We start from the raw sequence: 19,924 nt of genomic DNA on the forward strand, positions 1-19,924 counted from the left end.
CCTTAAATTTACCCCCTGGCAATTTATTTTTATGTGTAAAAAATAATTAATAATTAATAAAAAATAAAAAAATAATAATAATAATACACACACACATATATGTGATATTTGTATATTTGTATTTGTATATCACATAAATGTCTTCCAGTTTCATTGTCATACAAATGCTCCTGCCATACTGGCTGTGCACATGTCCTACAATGAATGTCTTAGCTTCAGTTTTGTTTAGTTGGATTTACAGGTCTACCTGCTAAAGTCTGAGTGTTTGTTTTGTCAGAATAACTGCTCATTTCCCTCCATGCTAACATGAGCAGAAACCCAGAGGAAGTGTGTAGACTTACCCTTATCTTCCACCTCGTACATATATGGAATATTTCATTGATAATATCTATATGCTTGTAAGTAATGAATAGCCATCAGATGCAATGACGGTGTCTGTAACCGTTACTACACCGAGTTTCTGGGAAGTTATGCTACTTTGTGTGTTTTAGGCATTACTGATATTAAGATAATAATAAAAGTCACACACACAGTGAAGGGACAAATGCTAAAGGAAACGCACTCCAGATCCAGACATGCAAAAAATACAAAGAAGGGAAAGACATACAACAAGAAATGCTGCACCAGAGGTAGATATATGTATATATGTATATATATATGTATGTGTGTGTGTGTGTGTGTGTGTGTCTCACTCATTTAGACACCATGGTTCGGTATTAGTGGTTTTTTTATTTCATTTTTATGATTGTCCATTAACATGGCTGCTGTAGATTCACCAGTACACTGCGTCAGAGGCTTATGTACAACTTCAAAAGCATTGCATCAAAGAGTGATGGGAAACATGTTGATTCAATGCAGACCAGAAGTTCTGAAACAACAATGATCTTTCACAAGAAAAGTTTGCTAAGTTTCCTTCCTTTGTTGACATGAAGTCACAGAATAAATGAGTGAGGTACATACAAGACTAACTGTACACAGGATTTAAGAGTTTCTGTTTCTCTAAACTGAACAGAGGTAAATATGAGAGGAAGAGAGGTGTAAATAAAGCAGTGCTAACCCAAAATATGAGAAAAAAAACCTTTGACACAAACAAAGCCATGAGAACAAAACTCAGATTCTATAAGAATCATAAATGGAAGAATTAAAATGTATTAAAATGGTTTTGTAAGAAATAATGCAAGTTTTTCTCAGATATACAAAAAACAGAAAACTCCTCTCTCTTTCCTCCTCTGTTTTAGACAAACAGCTGTTTAGATGAAGTCTGACACTATACTGAATCTGTTTCATGTGATGTGGAGATTTGAAGAAGCAGCTGTTTTTGATGGACTGATGGATGTTGAAAGAATCATTTGGGTCAGACTACCCTGTTCCTCCAGCTCTTCTCATCAAAACACAAGAGACATTTTAGCACAACTTTAACAACAGACATTTTAAAATTACTTTTCAGTAGATCTGACCCTTCGCTGGCAGTGACCAGCACTGCTTGAGGCATTCAGCAAATTTATATGACTCTATGTAGAAACTCTACGTTCACATGTTTGAATGTCCTTCCCTACACTGACTGGGACACAGCAGACAGTGGAGGCAGGTGATAGCACACCAGCAGGGAATCAATCTTTTCCATAACAGATTAAAGTTTTCATTTCACTGTTCTACAGTCATCAGTGTGTGTGGCAAAATTGTCTTTGTTTGTCCCAGGTTGTCAAGTGACCCGCAGTTCCCAATGTGGCCACTGCAGCGGCGGTCTTCATGGGTCCTGGTCTGAGTCTGGTGTCAGTATGTCAAACTGGTCACAGTAGAGAGAGGAACAATGCCAGCCAGACATTAAATTGTGGCTCATCACGCTGCTGCCGCTGGACCAGGTCTACGCATCCTCAGGATCAGATGGGCTCTGACTCCTCAGGTCCTTTCATTTTAATAGTGTGACAATAAAAGATAAGATAAAAAAACAATGCATGACTGCAGGGTTCAGACAGAGAGCAACACATTTAAATCAGCACTAACAGAACTTCCTGGTTGGGGTCAGACAAGGATCTGGATCTACGTGGAGACTGAAGTGAATTCTCCTCAGCAGGACGACGGTGAGTGACTGAACAGCAGGTCAGTGGTGTTCTTTGTGTCTGTCACTCATTGTCTTTGTCCTCGTTTCACAGTGACAGGTGGAGAAAAGGCACAAACCTTCCTTGACACCGTCCCTACTCCATGTCTCCTCTTAACAGGTATTTTCTTTTTTTGTTATTTTAATGTCCTTATTTGACAGTGACAGTGAAGACAGACAGGAACTGTGGGGAGAGAGTCAGGGAATGACATGCAGGTCCGGCCAGCCGGGACTCAAACCGGGGTCTGTACTGTCAGGTGACCCCTCAACAGATGGATATCTCCAAGCATGCCCTAGACACACATGTCTTTAATGCATTTATCTGCAGTCAGAAGTCGAGTCTTGAGCCCTGGGGTCATCTCCTGCATCTTCACCTGCTCCAGGTCAAAGGGGCCCTGCCACAAGTCTCCAGTCCCTGTGGATGTCTGGCTGCTGTTGGGCTGCCTCAGGTTGGCGCTGCCTCCTGTTGAGTAAACTCCTGAGTCTCCACTGCTGCTGCTGTCCTGACGGTTGTGTCTGCCACTGCAAACAACAACGTACATTCAGTTTATTAATTCTTCTACTGAGCTGTATTAGTGATTAAACTGTATAGGTATAAAATAAAATGTGAAGTGTACTTTCATGTTTAACTCTGTAAAGATGAAGGGAACTTTTTATCAGAGATTAAAAGTATACCTGCTGTCCGGCTCCAGACCTGGTGAAGGCTGATGAAGGGCCTCAGGAGGAGGGTTGTGGACTTCCAGGACTGCTGGCTCTGGACAGACACTCACCTTATCACACAGCAACTCTGACTGTGAGTCTGGGGTGAGGAGGCGAGGGACATCAGAGCTAGGAGAGTCACACAGATACTGGAGGGAAGAGGAAGGTGAGGAAGAGAGAGAACTGAATGAATAAACTTTAGAGGGATGTAGGGTTACAGTTTGTGATTGTGTCAATGTGGATTAGTCAGCTGTGTAATCTACATGTTAGCTATGTTTCTCTACCACTATCATTGAATTCAACTGGTCACAATTACATCAATAAACAAACTATTTCCCCTGAAATATCAGAAATGTAGACAGACTGGATTTTTCCTGCCGTCTGTTCAGAGCTGAGATGAGACAGGTGACGTGGCGTGTCGGTGTGTACCTCCATGAAGTGTGTAGGCAGCTGGTTGGAGGGGTACAACGTTGCCTTGAGGGTCTTATAGCACCAAAAAGGACCGTAGAGTAAGAGCAGCATGAGCAGGAAGCAGAACACCAGAGAGGCCAAGAAGCAGAGGAAGATCTGCCACCACGGAGTGTTACCTGTTCAACAAGCAGAGTCACAGTCCTGGTCACAGTCCCTTATGAAATATCTTTAGAAATAAATGTAAATTAACTAATTGTGTATAACCACAGTATTTAATGAAATGTTCAAAGTTTTTGAACAACATGTTTTCATATAATGAAATAAAAAATATATACTGTACATAAAGGTCTGTTTGTTTCCACTTTCTTTCTCACTGAGCTTCTGAAGCACTGTCTACTCTACTGACGTCTTCTGAAGGACCAACTACTCTATTGACGTCCTCTGACACAGTCTGATTAGTCCCAACAGTTTATAATGAACTGAAATATTTTACTATTTCAAATGGATGAAACCTGATTTCACTGTAGAGCTGTGAGCAGAGCAATGATTCACTCAACCATTGACTAAAGAGTCATCGACTAACGTTTAGTCAACTATGAGGCAGTCGACCTGCTAATGATAATAATGATAATAGTAATAATAATAATTGAAGCTCCAAGGAGCGCTGAGCGGGCCCCTGCACTCCCCCTGCAGATTTCCTACATGGACTGTATGGCGAAGGAGAAGGTATATTGCATGAAAGATGCACCAAACATGCATTATTGCGCTGTACATCAAGGGCAGACAAAATGAGATGTACATGAAATCTCATGTACATCAAATGATGATATTCTCTCCAGGGTTATTTCCTGTATCCAGTAGTTGGCACTATGAATATGACTTGATATTACCATAAACATGTCTTCAGTGTGGAACAGTCATCAAACTCATGAAGTTTGGGGCAGATTGGGCAAGGTATACTATAGTTCTAATAACTTTCTGTTTAATGGCGAAGGATCAAAACTCCCCGCGCTCGCACAGCCGCGCCATTTAACTCACAACTACTCACAATTTTCACAGTGAAGTATACTAAGGTTGTGATGCATTTTCTGACCAAGATTGGAGAAGATATATAGGAGTTATAATGACTCCCTGATGTGAAATCTGCTGCACCACCACCGTCGCACCGTTGAACGACATAAAGAAAAAGCTTCGCAATTTTGCATCACAAAGATGTTCAGGTTGTACTGACCACATTTGGACTCAACCTGATTAAAACTCTAGGAGGAGTTCGTTAAAGAACAAAGCCTTAAAATGACGACAAACTTGCACACTAAAAGGTAGACATGCTTACCAATTTTCATAAATCTAGGTCGAAAGTGCTGCAGGGGCTACTTTGTTGAAATTTTCTAGGGGGCGCCCTTGAGCCGACCACTTGCATTAACCGAGTTAGATGACTTCAGATGCATGTGCCAAATGTCGTGGGAGTAGGAGCACGGCTAGCCCCTCCAGCATCCCGAAAGTCATTAGGGGGCACTATAGGGCCGACATGCCACAGCAATGCCCAATTCTGTTATCAAAAAAAACTGTTTAATAGTAAAAACATGTCTGCCACGTTTCATGAGTTTTTGCACCTCTGAAAATTGCTGCAGGAAATCCAAAATGGCCCCATTCCTGTTTGGCGATGAACATCCAAGGACCTCAATGTTGACCCTACGTTCAGGGGCGCTTTGGAGCCAGCTGGACACACCCGAGCCCAATCACTATTGAACCGAACGGTCTGGAGGTCTGTGTCAATTTTCACGAGTTTTCGAGTATGTTAAGGCCTTTAAAAATCAAATATTCCAGCAAAAAAATAATCTATACATCAACAATAGGTTCCTTGCACCTCTGGTGCCAGGGACCCCTCTGTGATCGGGCCCTAATAACAATAATAATTTAATACATCAGTGGTAAAAAGAGGCAAACATGGTCTTGACATCAGGGATCAGCTGATCACTCTGAACACTGTTGATCAGTCAACAGACAGATGAAGTCTGGCCTCAGTTCAGTCTGTGACTCCACTGTCAGTTACCTTCAGTCTGCATACACTGGGGCTGAGTGAAGCTGCTTCTCTTGATGTAGTAGTCGTTGCTGGACTGGACACTCACACAGTACCAGGTCCAGGCCTTCAGGTGTGGCAAAGTCACAAAGTTGGCACTGCTTCTTAATGTCTGGATCTGAAGGACACAAGGGACAGATGATATGAACACATTTATTAATTTATGAACCAAAAGACACAGTTCAACCAAAGTCTGGATCTATGATGATCTGAAAGCATGTGCTGGAGATTAAAGATCAATATTGATAAATATTTACAAATATTTCAGTGATGAAGCTGATTGTACTGATTCATGTGATGCTGGATCGTTTCTATATAGTTTTCACAAAATGAGGGTCCAACCACAGTCCTGGTTCATGTCTGAAATGTTCACTACAGTCACTTTGTTAACCGTGCTGCATTAGTGTGACCACAAATGTGCAGAAGGCTGCACTCTGTATACTCTACCTGATGGTGGCACATTAACAACAGATCATGTTCAGACAGTTGTCATCGGTCTGCAGACAATGTCAGATCAACTAAGAGTATGCAATCAGGACTTTGGTTTGCCTTTGATCCTCATTCAAATGTGTACGAAGCCTGTAAACAGATCTGGCTCAAAGGTCTGTAGTCACACAGACACCCTGCTGCTGCAGCTATAAATAATTACAGGACAGTTTTTATTGGATGCTCTCATTCAGTTTTTTATTTCATAACAAATTGTATGCAGTTCTTTCCTTTTATCAAATATGTAAATGAATAATTGTTGAATTGCTGTTACACTGTTCTGTAATAACTCATAATGTCTCCAGTAAGTCTCAGTGTCTGAGAGCTTATTGTCAACTTTTTTACAGGAACTTGTTCCTCTGAGACGAGATGAACTTTGACCTTGTCCTCACTCACAAAAATATAATAGATGATTTTTCTCACACTTCAGTCCACAGTCCAGTCTGTTTCCTGTCACACAGAATATGAACAAGATACAAAAGAACTGAGCGACTGAACCACAAATAGATTTCATTCTGTTTGTTTTATTTTTCCATGTGATGTGGCTGTGATGTAAATAATCTGACAGACTGGTTAGATCAGTAACAGACCGGTTAGATCAGTACCAGCTCTGGGTTATTTTAGGACACACTGTGATAACCTGCTCTGTCTTCATCAGAAGGATTTGAAGACAGACATGCCAGCTGCTCTCTGGCAGGAAGTTATGCCACCTCTGCTGGGTGTGTCGGGCAAAAGTCAAAACCGATAAACCAAACCTCCACTGAACAGGAAACAGAAATAGACACCAGGTGCTCTGCTAACAGGGCTGACTGTGTGTGAAAGGCTTGTTCATGTGGCTGCTGCAGTCTAAGAGTTTTCAAGTGTCTTTTGGGACTAAAGAGAAAATGGGAAGTGTGAACTGTTGTGTATTTTCTCCGGCTCTAACATGTCTGTGAGGATCTGTCCCTGAATGAAGTGTCTGTATGAGAGGTAGCACATAACAGGGGAATTCAATAAAAAGGCTGATCAGGGACACCAGACCAGGTTCTGGGAAATTTTCATTTGGACTTCATGCAGTACAAAAGTTACTTAAACAACATTGCACATGAGCCCAGTGTTTATTTGAAGGGATGAATTCCTACCTGTGTTTCTGCAGAACGTTCCCAGTAGAGGATGTTGTAGTACATGTAGGGAAGTAAATCCTTCATGGAGCTGTTGGTGCTCGTCAGAGGGTCGGAGATGGACACGTCAAGGTCACTTCCAGCAGGAGCAAGGTCCACGTTGGCTGGAGGACCCACAGCAGCTAGAGGGAGCAGACAGGAAGTGAGGAGAGGTCAGGGTTTTGTTTCGTGCTGACACACAGTGCATCCTGTCCTCAAAGCACAAACCACAGGAAACAGAGAGAGAGAGAGAGAGAGAGAGAGAGAGAGAGAGAGAGAGAGAGAGAGATGCAATTAGGACAAAGCCTATGTGGTACACGCTCTACCGGGTGGTCTACCATGTATATCCGTCTTAATGTTGAAACCAACATTTTCATTTTTAACTGCTCCAAATTTCCTTTATCGATCTCCTTGAATACTAATAAGTGATAATGATTGACCTCCACCTCTGATTATAAATCTAACTATAGACATGCAGGTTAACAATAAACAAAGATCAGAAATGAACCAACTGTTTGATACTTCATTAGTTGATCAACAGAAAATGAATTGGCAACAATGGTGATAACTGATTAATCATTTAAGTCAAAATAAAAACTGTTAATGATCCTTTGGTTGTTGGACTGTTGGTGAGACAGTACACATTTAAAAACTGAGAATACGTGACGGCAGGTGTTCACTAGTTGACATTTTATAGATAAAACTAATAACTGAAAAAATGTTCAGCTGATAATAATAACAATAATAATAATAATAATAATATTAATAATAATACACTGCTCAAAAAAATTAAAAGAATACTTCATCATCACAGTATAACACCAAGTCAGTTAAACTTCAGGGATATCAATCTGTCCATTTAGAAGGCACAAGTGATTGTGAATCAATTTCACCAGCTTTGGTGCAAATGAAAGTGACAAAAGACGCAATGGAGAGGCAAAAGCAAGACAACCCCCAAAAAAGGAATGGTTTTACATGTGGTGGCCACAGACAGTTGCTCTCTTCTTCTCGTTCCTGACTGATTCTTCTCTAGTTTTGTGTTTTTCTAGTGTCCTTGTCACTACTGGTAGAATGAGGCAGTACCTGCAGCCCAATCAGGTTGCACAGGTAGTCCAGCTCCTCCAGGATGGCACATCCATACGTGCAGTCACAAGAAGTTTTGACATGTCTCCAAGCACAGTCTCAAGAGCATGGAGGAGATACCAGAAGACTGTCTGTTACACAAGGAGAGCTGGACAGGGCCGTAGAAGGGCATCAACCCAGCAGCAGGACCGGTACCTGCTCCTTTGAGTGAGTAGGAACATGAGGAACACTGTGAGAGCCCTACAACATGACCTCCAGCAGACTACTGGTGTATATGTTTCTGACCAAACTGTCAGAAACAAACAGACTCCATGAAGGTGGCATGAGGGCCCCACGTCCTCTAGTGGGACCTGTGCTCACAGCACAGCACTGTGCAGCTCGATTGGCATTCGCCAGAGAACACCAGAATTGGCAGGTCCGCCATTGGCACCCGTTCTCTTCACAGATGAGAGTAGGTTCACACTGAGCACATTTAACAGTCGTGAAAGAGTCTGGAGACGCTGTGGTGAACGTTATGCTGCCTGTAACATCATCCAGCATGACCGGTTTGATGGTGGGTCAGTGATGGTCTGGGGAGGCATATCCTTGGAGGGTCATACAGACCTTCATGTCATAGCCAACGGTACCCTGACTGCTAGAGCAATTGTCAGACCTTACGCTGCTGCAGTGGGCCCTCGGTTCCTCCTGGTGCAGGACAATACCCGGCCTCATGTGGCCAGAGTGTGTAGGCACTTCCTGGATGACGAAGGCACTGATGCCATTGACTGGCCCTCACATTCCCCTGACCTAAATCCAAATGAGCACCTATGGGACGTTATGTATCGGTGGACCCGGCGCCACCAAGTACCGCTCACAGACTGTCCAGGAGCTCACTGATGCCCCCTCCAGGTCTGGGAGGAGATTCCCAAGGACACCAGTGTAGATGCAAATTTAGACAGCAGACAGTCATCATCTATGTATTTATACAAAGGAGGTCTGTGGGAAAACAATTCAAACTCAGCCCAGAAATACAAACATCTGCCTCATTAATTAATTTGCTCTGGCACTATCCCGCATGTCACATTTACTCACACAGCAGGAAACATTTAATAACGGTTTAATAATGGTCCTGTCTTTACATTTTTAACATTTTCAGGCTACGTCCACACTACTATGTTTTCATGTAAACAGGAAGCAGATTGTCTACTCTGCAGTTGACTAGTTGCAGAAAATACTGTGACTGAGGAACAGCAAAGACAGATGTAGCATTAAATGCAGAATTTAACTGAGCAACAGCTGCTAGCAAAGACAACAAGGTCAGTAACACTGTAATTCATAATCATGTTGTATTCACCACTGGCACTGGAGGCTGATCAGAGCCAATTAGGAGACCGTGGGTGTCTACGCCATTGTTCCAAAGGTCTCAGTTTCTGTCCATCCAGACTACAACACAACCCCCGAGTTTTCAAAATAAAACACAACCCCAGGGTTTTCAAAAATAAAACAGGTCCAGCAGAGTCTCTGAAAGTCTGTTTGTGCGGCTTGAGGACTCTGGAGTCATGTGGACGGCAGGAGGAAACGTAGTGAAAGAGAAGAGTTTAAAACTTATCGTATTCGAGTGGACGTAGCCTCAGACAAGGAGCTCTCTGACAGACAAAACAACATGGAAGAAGAATCAGACTATTTGTCAAATCATTGTTGTCATGTGATTTGCTCAGCTGTTCCAGAGCAGTTCGACCTGCGATGTGATTGGCTGAGGGTTTATTCGCTCTTTTGCATGCATCACCACTGCACCTGTAGGAACCAACACTTCATGTTAATGCCACCACTCAGCATTAAAACAGGATCCATCATCTCTGCTCTCAGTGTCAGTGTGTGTTCTGCTCTCTGGTCCACGTGAGGAAATCATTGTGTACATTTATACAGTGACTGTTTCTGCTCTTCCAGCTACATGTGCTGCATGATTTTCTGAGTCCTGGTCTCTATGATGTTGTTGATGTTTATTACACTCTGACGATTATTATACTCTCCTCAGTGGTTTTGATGGTTAAGAGAAGCACTACTCAAAATGAACAGGTTCTGTTTCCTGGCAACATTCTGCACTGTTCTATCAACATCTCTGCGCTTTCAGAGTTTTCTTCAATCTCCTGTTCGTCTGGTTTTGGATGGTTTGTGGTGCACCATCAGATCACATGCTGCCACAGGCTCATGAATAAAACAAACACTCTCTCCCTTCACTTCATCTTTCTCTCACCATCTTTGTCAGGGAAGAACTCCAGCTGCACCCAGTCGGAGTGACGACCATTAATGTTGGCTCGTACACGCAGCATGTAGGTGCCAAGGTGGTGCAGGTCTAACGCTGTGAGGTCACATGACCTGAGTGACATCTCCTCACACACTGTGAACCAGTTGGGAATCTTCCTCTTCAGCTCGTATTTCCTGTGGAGACAAGAAAATCATAGTAACTGAAAAGTCGACAATTAATTTGAAAATAGAAAGAAATACAAGGAACTCTAATGCACTACTTGATACAACAGATCTTAATTTAGTCCACATTACTCCTGCTTGTCCCCCCAGGCACGAGCAGCTGCTGGCTACAAGTCAACTCAGTCTCCTCCTGCCAGTAAACACTGAGAGAGCACCCTTCACCTAGTTATGTGAGGCTTGTGGTCTGAAGCCGTTTCCTGTAGTTTCTGCAGGCTAAGCTATAGCTCCTAACAAATTGAATCACACTTCCTCTTGAGGACAGCAGACACTCTTAATGCATTAACTGATGCCACCAGACCTGACACCATGTTTCCCTCCACACAGAGCTGGACTCAATTCAACAAACACAGTTAGAGAAGAAAGAGTTAACAGCTGCACTCTGGTCTCTTCAGGCTCTGTTGGATAAAAGTTGAGGCCCTCAGTGTTATCAGAGATATTTATATTTAAAGGGTTTGTTGAGTTGGGAGGACCAAGGTTCAGAGATGTGTCCACTCTTTTTTATGAGAGGATGGTTTAGGCATGTTTAAGTTTAAAATGATATGAAATTCTAAAAGTGATTACATGTCAACCTGTGGAAACATAAACATCATCAACATCCAACAGTTGTTGAAATAATTTGTTCAGGAACAAAATGGACGACACTGCTCTGTTTATTTTCTAACTTATCATCCTGGTCATAATATCACTGCAGAGTCTGTCTTGGCCCAGTTTAGTAAACCTGCACCCACCTACTGAGCCTGGAATTGGGACTGAACCCATGACCTGTAATTGTTTGGATTAAATCCCTGAAGGGACATAACCCCTCTGTGTTTTTCCCAGTTTATAATTATTGGGGTTAGAACCTTTTGGAAAATGGCCATCAATAATAGTAATCATCCATCTGTGGCAGCCTGCGCCCGGCAATCTGAATAACATGTAAACACAGAAACACCAGCAACTGGAAATTAGACAATATTCTTACTGTAGCACAACAATAAAAGCTCTGTTAAGACGTAAGCCGCGTTTCGACCTGAAACTTTTGGTTCCTGGTACTTTTCTTCAGGAACTATAAGGTTCCTGTGGCCCATTGTTGTCTGCGTTTCCACCGCGGCCTAAAGTCCCGGGAAGATTATGCAAAATTATTACTTGACATTACATTATTCAGAGCACTTTGAGAACATAACATGAACGAAAATACGGGACAAATTGCATCCCATATGTATTCAATACAGGACGCTTCATTTTATTTTTAAATACAGGACGATCCCGTATTATATGTGATGGGTGGCAACCCTAGCCACTCAGGTTGTTGTGGTCCTTTATTTTGTTGAAGTCCTGTTTCAGTTTTTTTTACCTTCTCCCGGACCTGTTTCACAGTGTGGAAAATGTGTTTGCTCACTCGGTGCTAACTCACTCATGCGGATTTTTAAACATGGCGGGTAAAATAAAATGTAGCGAGTACTCGACCAGTCAGAAATGTTCAGCACTGCAGACCACACCCCCCAAATTCCTGAACCTTTGGAAAGTACTACCTCCCGACCAGGTACCTTTTTGGGGGTCGATCAACTACCCCGCAACTAAATTTAGACCCTGGATCCTGCAGTGGAAACACATAGTTCCTCAAAAGATTCCTGGTTCCTGGAGAAAGTTCCTGGGGAAAGTTCCTGCGGTGGAAACGCAGCCATAAAGGGTTTCCAAAAGTCCAACACTTAATCGACCAATAGTATAACTTCAGACCACTTTCCCATCTGGACCTCAGTGTGTGTGTGTGAGAGTGAGTCTCACCTGACATATTGTGTGGTGAAGTTGACAGCTTGACTCTGGTCCCACTTCCAGCTCAGAGTGTAGTTGGTGTTAAGGGTGATCATAGTCACGTTGTGTGGAGGGTCCAGCTCTGCTGGGACTCTCTCAGAGGTTGTTGCAGCAATGCAATAAAGTCCTGTTAAGAATATTAAAATGAAAATATTAATTGAGGAGTCAACAGAGGGAAGATGTAAAAGCAACAATTGTGATAACTGACTAATCCTTCAAAATATTTTTCAGGTTAAATGCCACAGATCTGCTGGTTTCACTTTCTAAATCTTTGTCATGTGATTGTAAACTGACTGAGAGGGCCGACCTCCCTCTTCACAACCAACACAGAAACAAAGGAAACAAAGACAGTCACTCCCTTCACATGGTCTGAGAGGGTCCAAGGCAGCAGCCTCCAGAATGACCACAGTCAAATCAACACTCAACATTATAACATTCATGAGGAAGGATTTACTGCTGTATTAGACTTCATTAACTTCAAGTATGTGTTCCTAATAAACTGGTAACTACCTCAACATGTAAACACAGCATTAGTATCAGTGTGAGAACACAACAGCAGCTGTTCTGAAACCCAGACAACACTGGAAGTGAGACCAGAACACGTCCACAAACAGCTTCAGACACCACGGATAATGAAGCTGATGTGTCATTTATACTCCTCTTGGAGGACACATCCATCCATGCATAGTAGATCATCGTGTTCTGCACATGCCAACTACAAATCACATCAAAATGACGACATTCATATAAGAAGAAGAGGAGGAGCAGCTGTGTCTACTGGAGAAGAGCAGAGAGCAACACAGTAGGGTGTGTGTGTGTGTGAACGCTCAGTGTTTATTTCCAGCTCATGTGCAGTTGGTACCTCTGTAGCATAGTGGACATAACACATTGGTGGGCACACAGACATCAGCACCAGAGCTTCACGTACTCACTGACGTGGAAAGTATGACAGTGGTTAATAAAGTACCTACAGTATTAAAAATACAACAGGTGTTTCCAAAATGTTTTTTTTGAATACATGACTGTAACAAGAAACATTTATTCTGTACTGTACAGTAAAAAACAAATGGTACAATATAAGTTGTGTGTTTGAACTGTAACTGTGTTTCTGTTTATTGTTGCCGCTGTAAGAGAGCCATATGGAAATCATTTAAAAAGGACACATTTTAAAAATGTAGTCGCAGTTCTTTGATACTCGGAATACACTTAATACCTAAAAGAAACACATAAAACAAGCACATTAATATTAATAATGCCAATATGATAATATTATTTGTGTCCTAATTCAGAGGCCACATCCTTCATATGGTTCGTGACATCTACCGAGGCTGAATGAGACATTTCTCTTTGCGCCACCAGCTGCTCCCACCATCACTGTTAGGTTGCAAATGCCACTCCTGTTGCCTAGCAACCATGAGAACACGTAACTTTTTTTTTCACAAAAACTTGAAGTTTTAAGGTCCTTGGTTTTAACAGTTGTACAGTTAGCTGTTGAACTGAGCTGAAACCCAATACTTACATTTAACAGTGTAATTCTCATGCTCTCTGTCGGAGTTGTTTGCTTTCATTACTAGCACAATGAATCTTTGTATAGTTTGGGCCACATAGGCTCCAACGGGTGGATCCTTTGTGCCAGAAGGATGAATTTGAAGGAGCCTTTGAAATGAGAAAGTCTTATGAAGGTATTTTTGGTGCAAAACTGAGCACCTGTGACAGTGGAATTAGTAGTTGGAAAAAGATTGTTACACATGTGGTCACAGAGAAAAAATGCTCTAGGAGTTGCACACTTTTTTGATTTTTTCTCTCCCACAAACACAACACAACAGTTACACCTTCTCAAGTTCTTCATTGCAGGTGCACAAATCCTGTTTTACAATCACAAATTTAAAAACTCATAGGCTGCATTTTTTTCTACAGTTGCTGCAGGGAATGTGGTGCAAAGATGTTCATAGATTGGGAAAACTTTTGGCCAATAAGAGGAGCTTGTTTAGGTGCCTGTCCCTTGGTGCCGAGTGAGAGGAAAGAAGAGAGAAAAAATGTATAAGTGTGCATTTTCTCTCTATGACCTCAAATTTATTGATACACTTTTGACTATTTTATACAAATAATAAACTAATAATAATTCCACTGCTAAGCGTGCTCAGTTGTTTTGCCCCAAAAATACCTTCATTCAGTATAGTCACACCGCTGTGCCACAATCTGTTTTCAGATCAGCATCTGAATGATGAGACCTCTGAACTGAGACACAGCTCCTGTATTTGTGAGACTTCAGCAACTAAAAAAAGGACTCGGACAGCCTTGTGCAGGAAAAGGTTTCATCATCAACACTGGCTGTAGGCTTCGGTTCAAAAACGGGGAGAAACTGTAAAAAAACAGATGAAAGATGTTTGGATCTCCTGTGTGGCCAACCCATCACAGAATACTCCTCGCCTGTGGGAGTGGTTGTGTGTGTGTATTAGCTCGTCAGGGCTCAAAGGACTCCTGAGGCCTTTAGCCAATGAGGTTACACAACATTTACCAGACTGACTCACAGCCTCTCCTTACTGTTCTTGTGTGGTTTCAACCTTTAAATGACTCAGAAACTGCTCCACAAGAACTGAAATAGGCTGAATTAACAGACCAAAAATATATCTGCTGTAAGCTGCTGTGAACGCTACATCCCTCATACCAGTGAGGGAAATTAAACTTGTATAACTCAGTAATATCTGGACTCCACTGACAGTAATAACAGTTACTATGTTAAGGCTTTGATGATAAGTATTTCCAAAATATGGTAATTACAGAATTAGGACCAAAACTCATCTTACAGGTGGAAAATTAACCTCACATAGTGTCTGACTATGCCATGGCAGCACCATTTCTCCATGATCTCACAACTATTTCATTGTTAGCACCATAAGCATTGTGGTGCTACAGAGACGCCCAACCTACAAATCATATTCTCCAGACATAAAGGAACATGTTTGTTTGGTACAAGACCAACAAAAATCACATCATCCTCATTTAAAATTTTTTTCAGTGAAAACGAAATGTAAAAAACGACCATTCCAACTGAAATTGCAATCAAAATATCCGCCAAAATGATCACAATATGATTTATTTCCACTTATGGTGCTAACAATGAAGCTCAATGGTTCATACACAGGTGACACAGGTACACACAGGTACTGAGACTCAGAACAGGCCTATGATGATGTCGAGGTACACCATCAAATCAACCAGACTTTATTTGTATAGCACTTTTCATACAAACAATGTAACACAGAAACTCAGTGTAGGTGAAGTCTCCTTTGGCCCTGCAGATAAGGATTCTACAGTGTCACTGGAGGTCAAGTTATTAAGGTGTGGCACCGTGTTATGAGCTGTCTTCTCAAAACTTCCTCCTGTGGTTTCCTAATAAAGATGTTAGTGATTGCTATGGACTAGTTTTCATGCGCCATGCATTTATTTCCTCTGTGGCAGCAGAACACGTCACATGATCCCTCAGAAACTCCTACGGGTTAAAGTGAGCTGATGAAACACTGTTTAACTCCAAGAGACTCACTGCAAACACACTTGACGCTCACTAGCCTAGCAACAATAAGACTGCACACAACCCACAATGCAACACTCTCTGGGTAAGTCCTGGGTAAGTCATGAGATTCTCAGGATACTGAGCACAGGAAACTGAACAAGCTCAAGCATGTGCCTTTAAAACCAAAACTAAAAAACAAGTCATGCTTTAGCTTCCTGACCTTCACAATACAGTAGACTGAACAGCCTGGCTCACTCGCATAAGCTGGGAGTGGATTTGATTAAACAAATGTCATACTTCTTTGTAGAGAAAACTAGAGAAAACAAACTGAATTTGTTATCATGACTTCGCACGCAAAGCTCTGCCACATGCATGTCTGCTGGGAAATGTTGGCAATGTGTTTATCAGTAGAAATGAGGAACAAAGTGTCAGTCCAGACAGAAACTATTATTAACTGACCACAGAGGCAAAGTTTTGCAGGGTTTCTTGGACGTACAGGAGTCGGATGACCGCTGGTGAACTGCTACAGCAGCTGGATGAACCAGGATCCACCATTTTATCTTAATGCAGACAGTGCACACTGTTATTCTGCCACCACAATACATTTGACATTGTGACCCAGCTGACACATTTGTGAACATGTGTACCGCTTCAGCAGGATTCCTGCAGAGCTTATGAATAAATGTCATACCATGCAGCATTCTGGGTATTTCAGTACCTAATCTGAGTACACTTCACAACTGATTTTATAATCTAAATATATTAATAAAACAACCACATGACAAGACAAAGCTGAACACCTTTAAAACCACAGGCCACTTTTATCTTCTGGCTTTTAGGGCTGCACAATTAATCGAAATATAATCAAAATCACAATATGACCAAGTGCAAATCCAGATCTCAGAAGCTGCAATTTTTTTGATAAATAGGTAAAATGTGCCACATTCTTGTTCATTGTTAGCACCATAAGAGTTGTGTGCTACAGAGACATCCCGGCCTACAAATCATGTTCTCCAGATGTGAAGGAACACGTTGGTTTGGTACAAGACTCAACAAAAATCAAATCATCATTTCCAAAATTTTTTCAGGGAAAATTAAGTGTAAAAAAACAACCATTTCAACTAAAATCACAATCAAAAACTTTAAAGAAGTGGTGATGTACCATACAATAAAAACTTTAACAAAGTATAATGTTAAAAATCAGTATTTATTTCACCAAAAACACAGCATACTGAATCTAATGTATAAATATTTTGCTGAATAAGTAGTATTTAAAAAAAAATACCACTGTACTGTACTTAAATAAAAAGTAACAAAACAGTAACACTATAAGAAAAGATGAGACTCTAATCTCTGCTGCAGGTCTTGTGACAGGAACAGGAAAACGTACAGTGACATGCACAGACAAGGCAGGTGTTGTTATGGTGGTTTGATTATGGTCAGGCCCTACTTCCTTTGCACAATCCAGTACATTTTCAACTGCTTAATCCAAGTCTGGGTCTCAGTGGCAGCAGGCCAAAAAAGTAGTCCAGATGTCCCTCTTCCCAGCAACATTTTCCAGCTCCTCCTGGGGAGGCCAAGGTATTCCCAGTCCAGATGAAATATAATCTCTACAGTGTGTTCTGGGTGTACCCCGGGTGTCCTACCAGTTGGATAGGCCTGGAAGACATCCACTGGAAGGTACCAAGGAGGATCCCAACCAGACTTAACCAAACCCCCTTAACTGGCTCTTATTCCAATCTCCCTCTGGATTTCAGAGTTCCTCACCTTTAATCTAAAACTGAGCCCAGACACCCTGCAGAGGAAACTCACTTTGGTCGCTTGTATTCATGATCTCATTCTTTCTCTTTCTCTCCCCCTGCATCGATCCACCTGTAGGGTTGTCAAAAATCGATACTTAGATACTAATCGATTCTACAAATTAGTATCGGATTAGATAGTCATTTGCAACAATTTCGATACTAACAGTGCCGTCTTCGCCTCCTCCGGTTGACAGAACTTCATACAGCACCACTGCAGAAAGCCCCTCCTCTCACTAGCACCTGAACGCTAGTTGACGTTCACAACACTGAGCCAGTGTCGCCAGCACAAAACTAAATTAACATGACAAATGCTGCTGCTGAAGGGCCTTCGCAACCTGTTTTAGTTGATGTTGAAAAAACAAAAGTGCCGTTTGGAATTATTTTGCATTATTATTTTACCTGGCCGACGTTAACGTTAGCCGTTTAACTAATAGCAATTAGCCGATAGCCACATTAGCCGTCTGTTAAATTATCATTAAACTAGCGGCTATGGCTAATAATAAAACGACCAACGTTAATGTGGGAGCTAGGCAGCAAACGTTATCAGCCCTGCCCGTCTGTAACGTCAAGTTGTGAACAGTGTTAATTTAATAGGATAACACAATGATGTGTGTCTGAAAAGTGTTATTTTGTGCGTTTATTTTTCCCAGATTGAAGCCCAGAAAACTCGACCAGCAACTAGACAGAAACAGCGGCAGCCTACCCTACCAACTATTCGATCAGCAACGAAAATATGGTGCCAAGTCACCAGAAGCACAGAAAATAAACAGGGCTGTAGCTGAATAAATTTGCATGTCATATATATGTATATATATATATATATACACACATATATGTGTGTAAGGTTACTGTTTTTCTCTGCACTACCTCAGACAACCTAAAAATAGTATTGTCATGGATGTTATTGTTTGTATTGTTCTAATCTTTATTTTAAAAAAAGGGTTAGGGTCATTTTTTCTCCCCGTAGTATCGAAAATGGTATCAAGTATTGAGTATTTTCTTGGGTATCGGTATCGAATTTGAAATTCTAGTATCTTGACAACCTTATCCACCTGTCAGACTCCTGCTCCCTCCTACCCTCACTGTGAACAAGACCCTGAGATGCTTTAACTCCCTCAGCTGGAACAGCGACCCACCACTACATGACACATAAAATTATTATTTAACTGCACTGTCTGTGAACATGTTCTCACCCCTCATACTGTCTGAACTACTCCATGTTAAAATTCTGTTTCTATTAAACACGATCCATCTTATTTGGTAAGAGGCACAGACTGTTGTACTTTCTGTTTCTGTATGAGTTTTAGTCTTGTTGTCAGGAGCTACAGTGTTTGGGACTGAGTGTTAGCAGAGATCGCCTCTACCTGTGTTGACTCAGGTTATTGTTAGCTTTTAGACCACGACGACATGACCTGTGCGTTTTCTTCCTCGTGAACATTCAGACTCGGACTGTGCATTAGAAATACCAAGCTGTATTAGCATGTAGCAGAGCGGCTAACCAATTCTGATAAATCATCATAGATCATTAACATACCTCTGTGGGATGAGGAATAACAATTATCGCTAAAGGTTAGCATTTAGGCGTTTATTAGAAAAATGACCACCGCGCGCGCGCGCGTACACACACACACACACACACACACACCAGTCTGAAACACAGACGGACCACCGTCAGCACGCTACCCAGCACAAAAACTCACCAACGATGTTTTGAAGGCTCCACAGAAGAAAGAGGACGTTGACCGCGGAGGCCATGGTTGTTGTTTCGACAGGTGCTGACAGTTGTTAACGTCCCCCACGGCATGGGTTCATACTGTCAGCTCTCTACTCTTCTCGGCCTTCCACCGCTGGTCTGCTCTGAGAACAAATAGCTGCTAAAAGGAAAGGGTTCATTATTGATCCGGTTGCACTGTGACGTTCCAGCACGAGCACAATACACTACTTCCAGTGTCACCTTCAAAGTAAAAGTCTCAGGCACCAAATATGTTGCATTACTGCCTCCTCTTGGTTTAATCCACCTATTACAATCCTGTAGGACCAGTTTTCTCCCTACAGTCTCCACTCGCCCCAGCCTATGTAGTCCTGCCGTCATTGCTCTTCATATTTCCTACTGTCTCCTTTACTTGACACCAAAGGCCTATATAGGTTTAGGTCTCAACATTGTTAGGGACGCAACAACCCCGCCACCCCTCCAAAACAATGATAAACTATGCATAGTAACATATCAAAGACTAAAACTACTAAGAAATTATCCTGTGTAATAATAACTTACAAATTAACACCAGAATAATCGGACTATGGTTACTACAACTCATACTTAGATATATCCACCCATTTTATGCTTACTCCTAGCAA

General features: G+C 41.8%; 1 protein-coding gene across 1 annotated transcript; it reads right to left on the reverse strand.

The window, feature by feature from the left end:
* Nucleotides 1-715: 715 nt before the first annotated feature.
* Nucleotides 716-19,447, reverse strand: LOC111228121 (interferon alpha/beta receptor 1b-like). The gene is made up of 8 exons (XM_022753941.1): nt 19,270-19,447; nt 12,227-12,380; nt 10,230-10,414; nt 6,896-7,056; nt 5,262-5,406; nt 3,227-3,384; nt 2,774-2,946; nt 716-2,620 (listed from the first exon to the last, which is right to left on the reverse strand). The coding sequence occupies exons 1-8, from the start codon at nt 19,322-19,324 to the stop codon at nt 2,392-2,394; spliced, it is 1,260 nt and encodes a 419-aa protein (XP_022609662.1). The 5' UTR covers nt 19,325-19,447; the 3' UTR covers nt 716-2,391.
* Nucleotides 19,448-19,924: the final 477 nt, after the last annotated feature.

Source organism: Seriola dumerili, unplaced genomic scaffold (assembly GCF_002260705.1).
Source record: "Seriola dumerili isolate Sdu_G_001 unplaced genomic scaffold, Sdu_1.0 BDQW01000200.1, whole genome shotgun sequence".
NCBI lineage: Eukaryota > Metazoa > Chordata > Actinopteri > Carangiformes > Carangidae > Seriola > Seriola dumerili.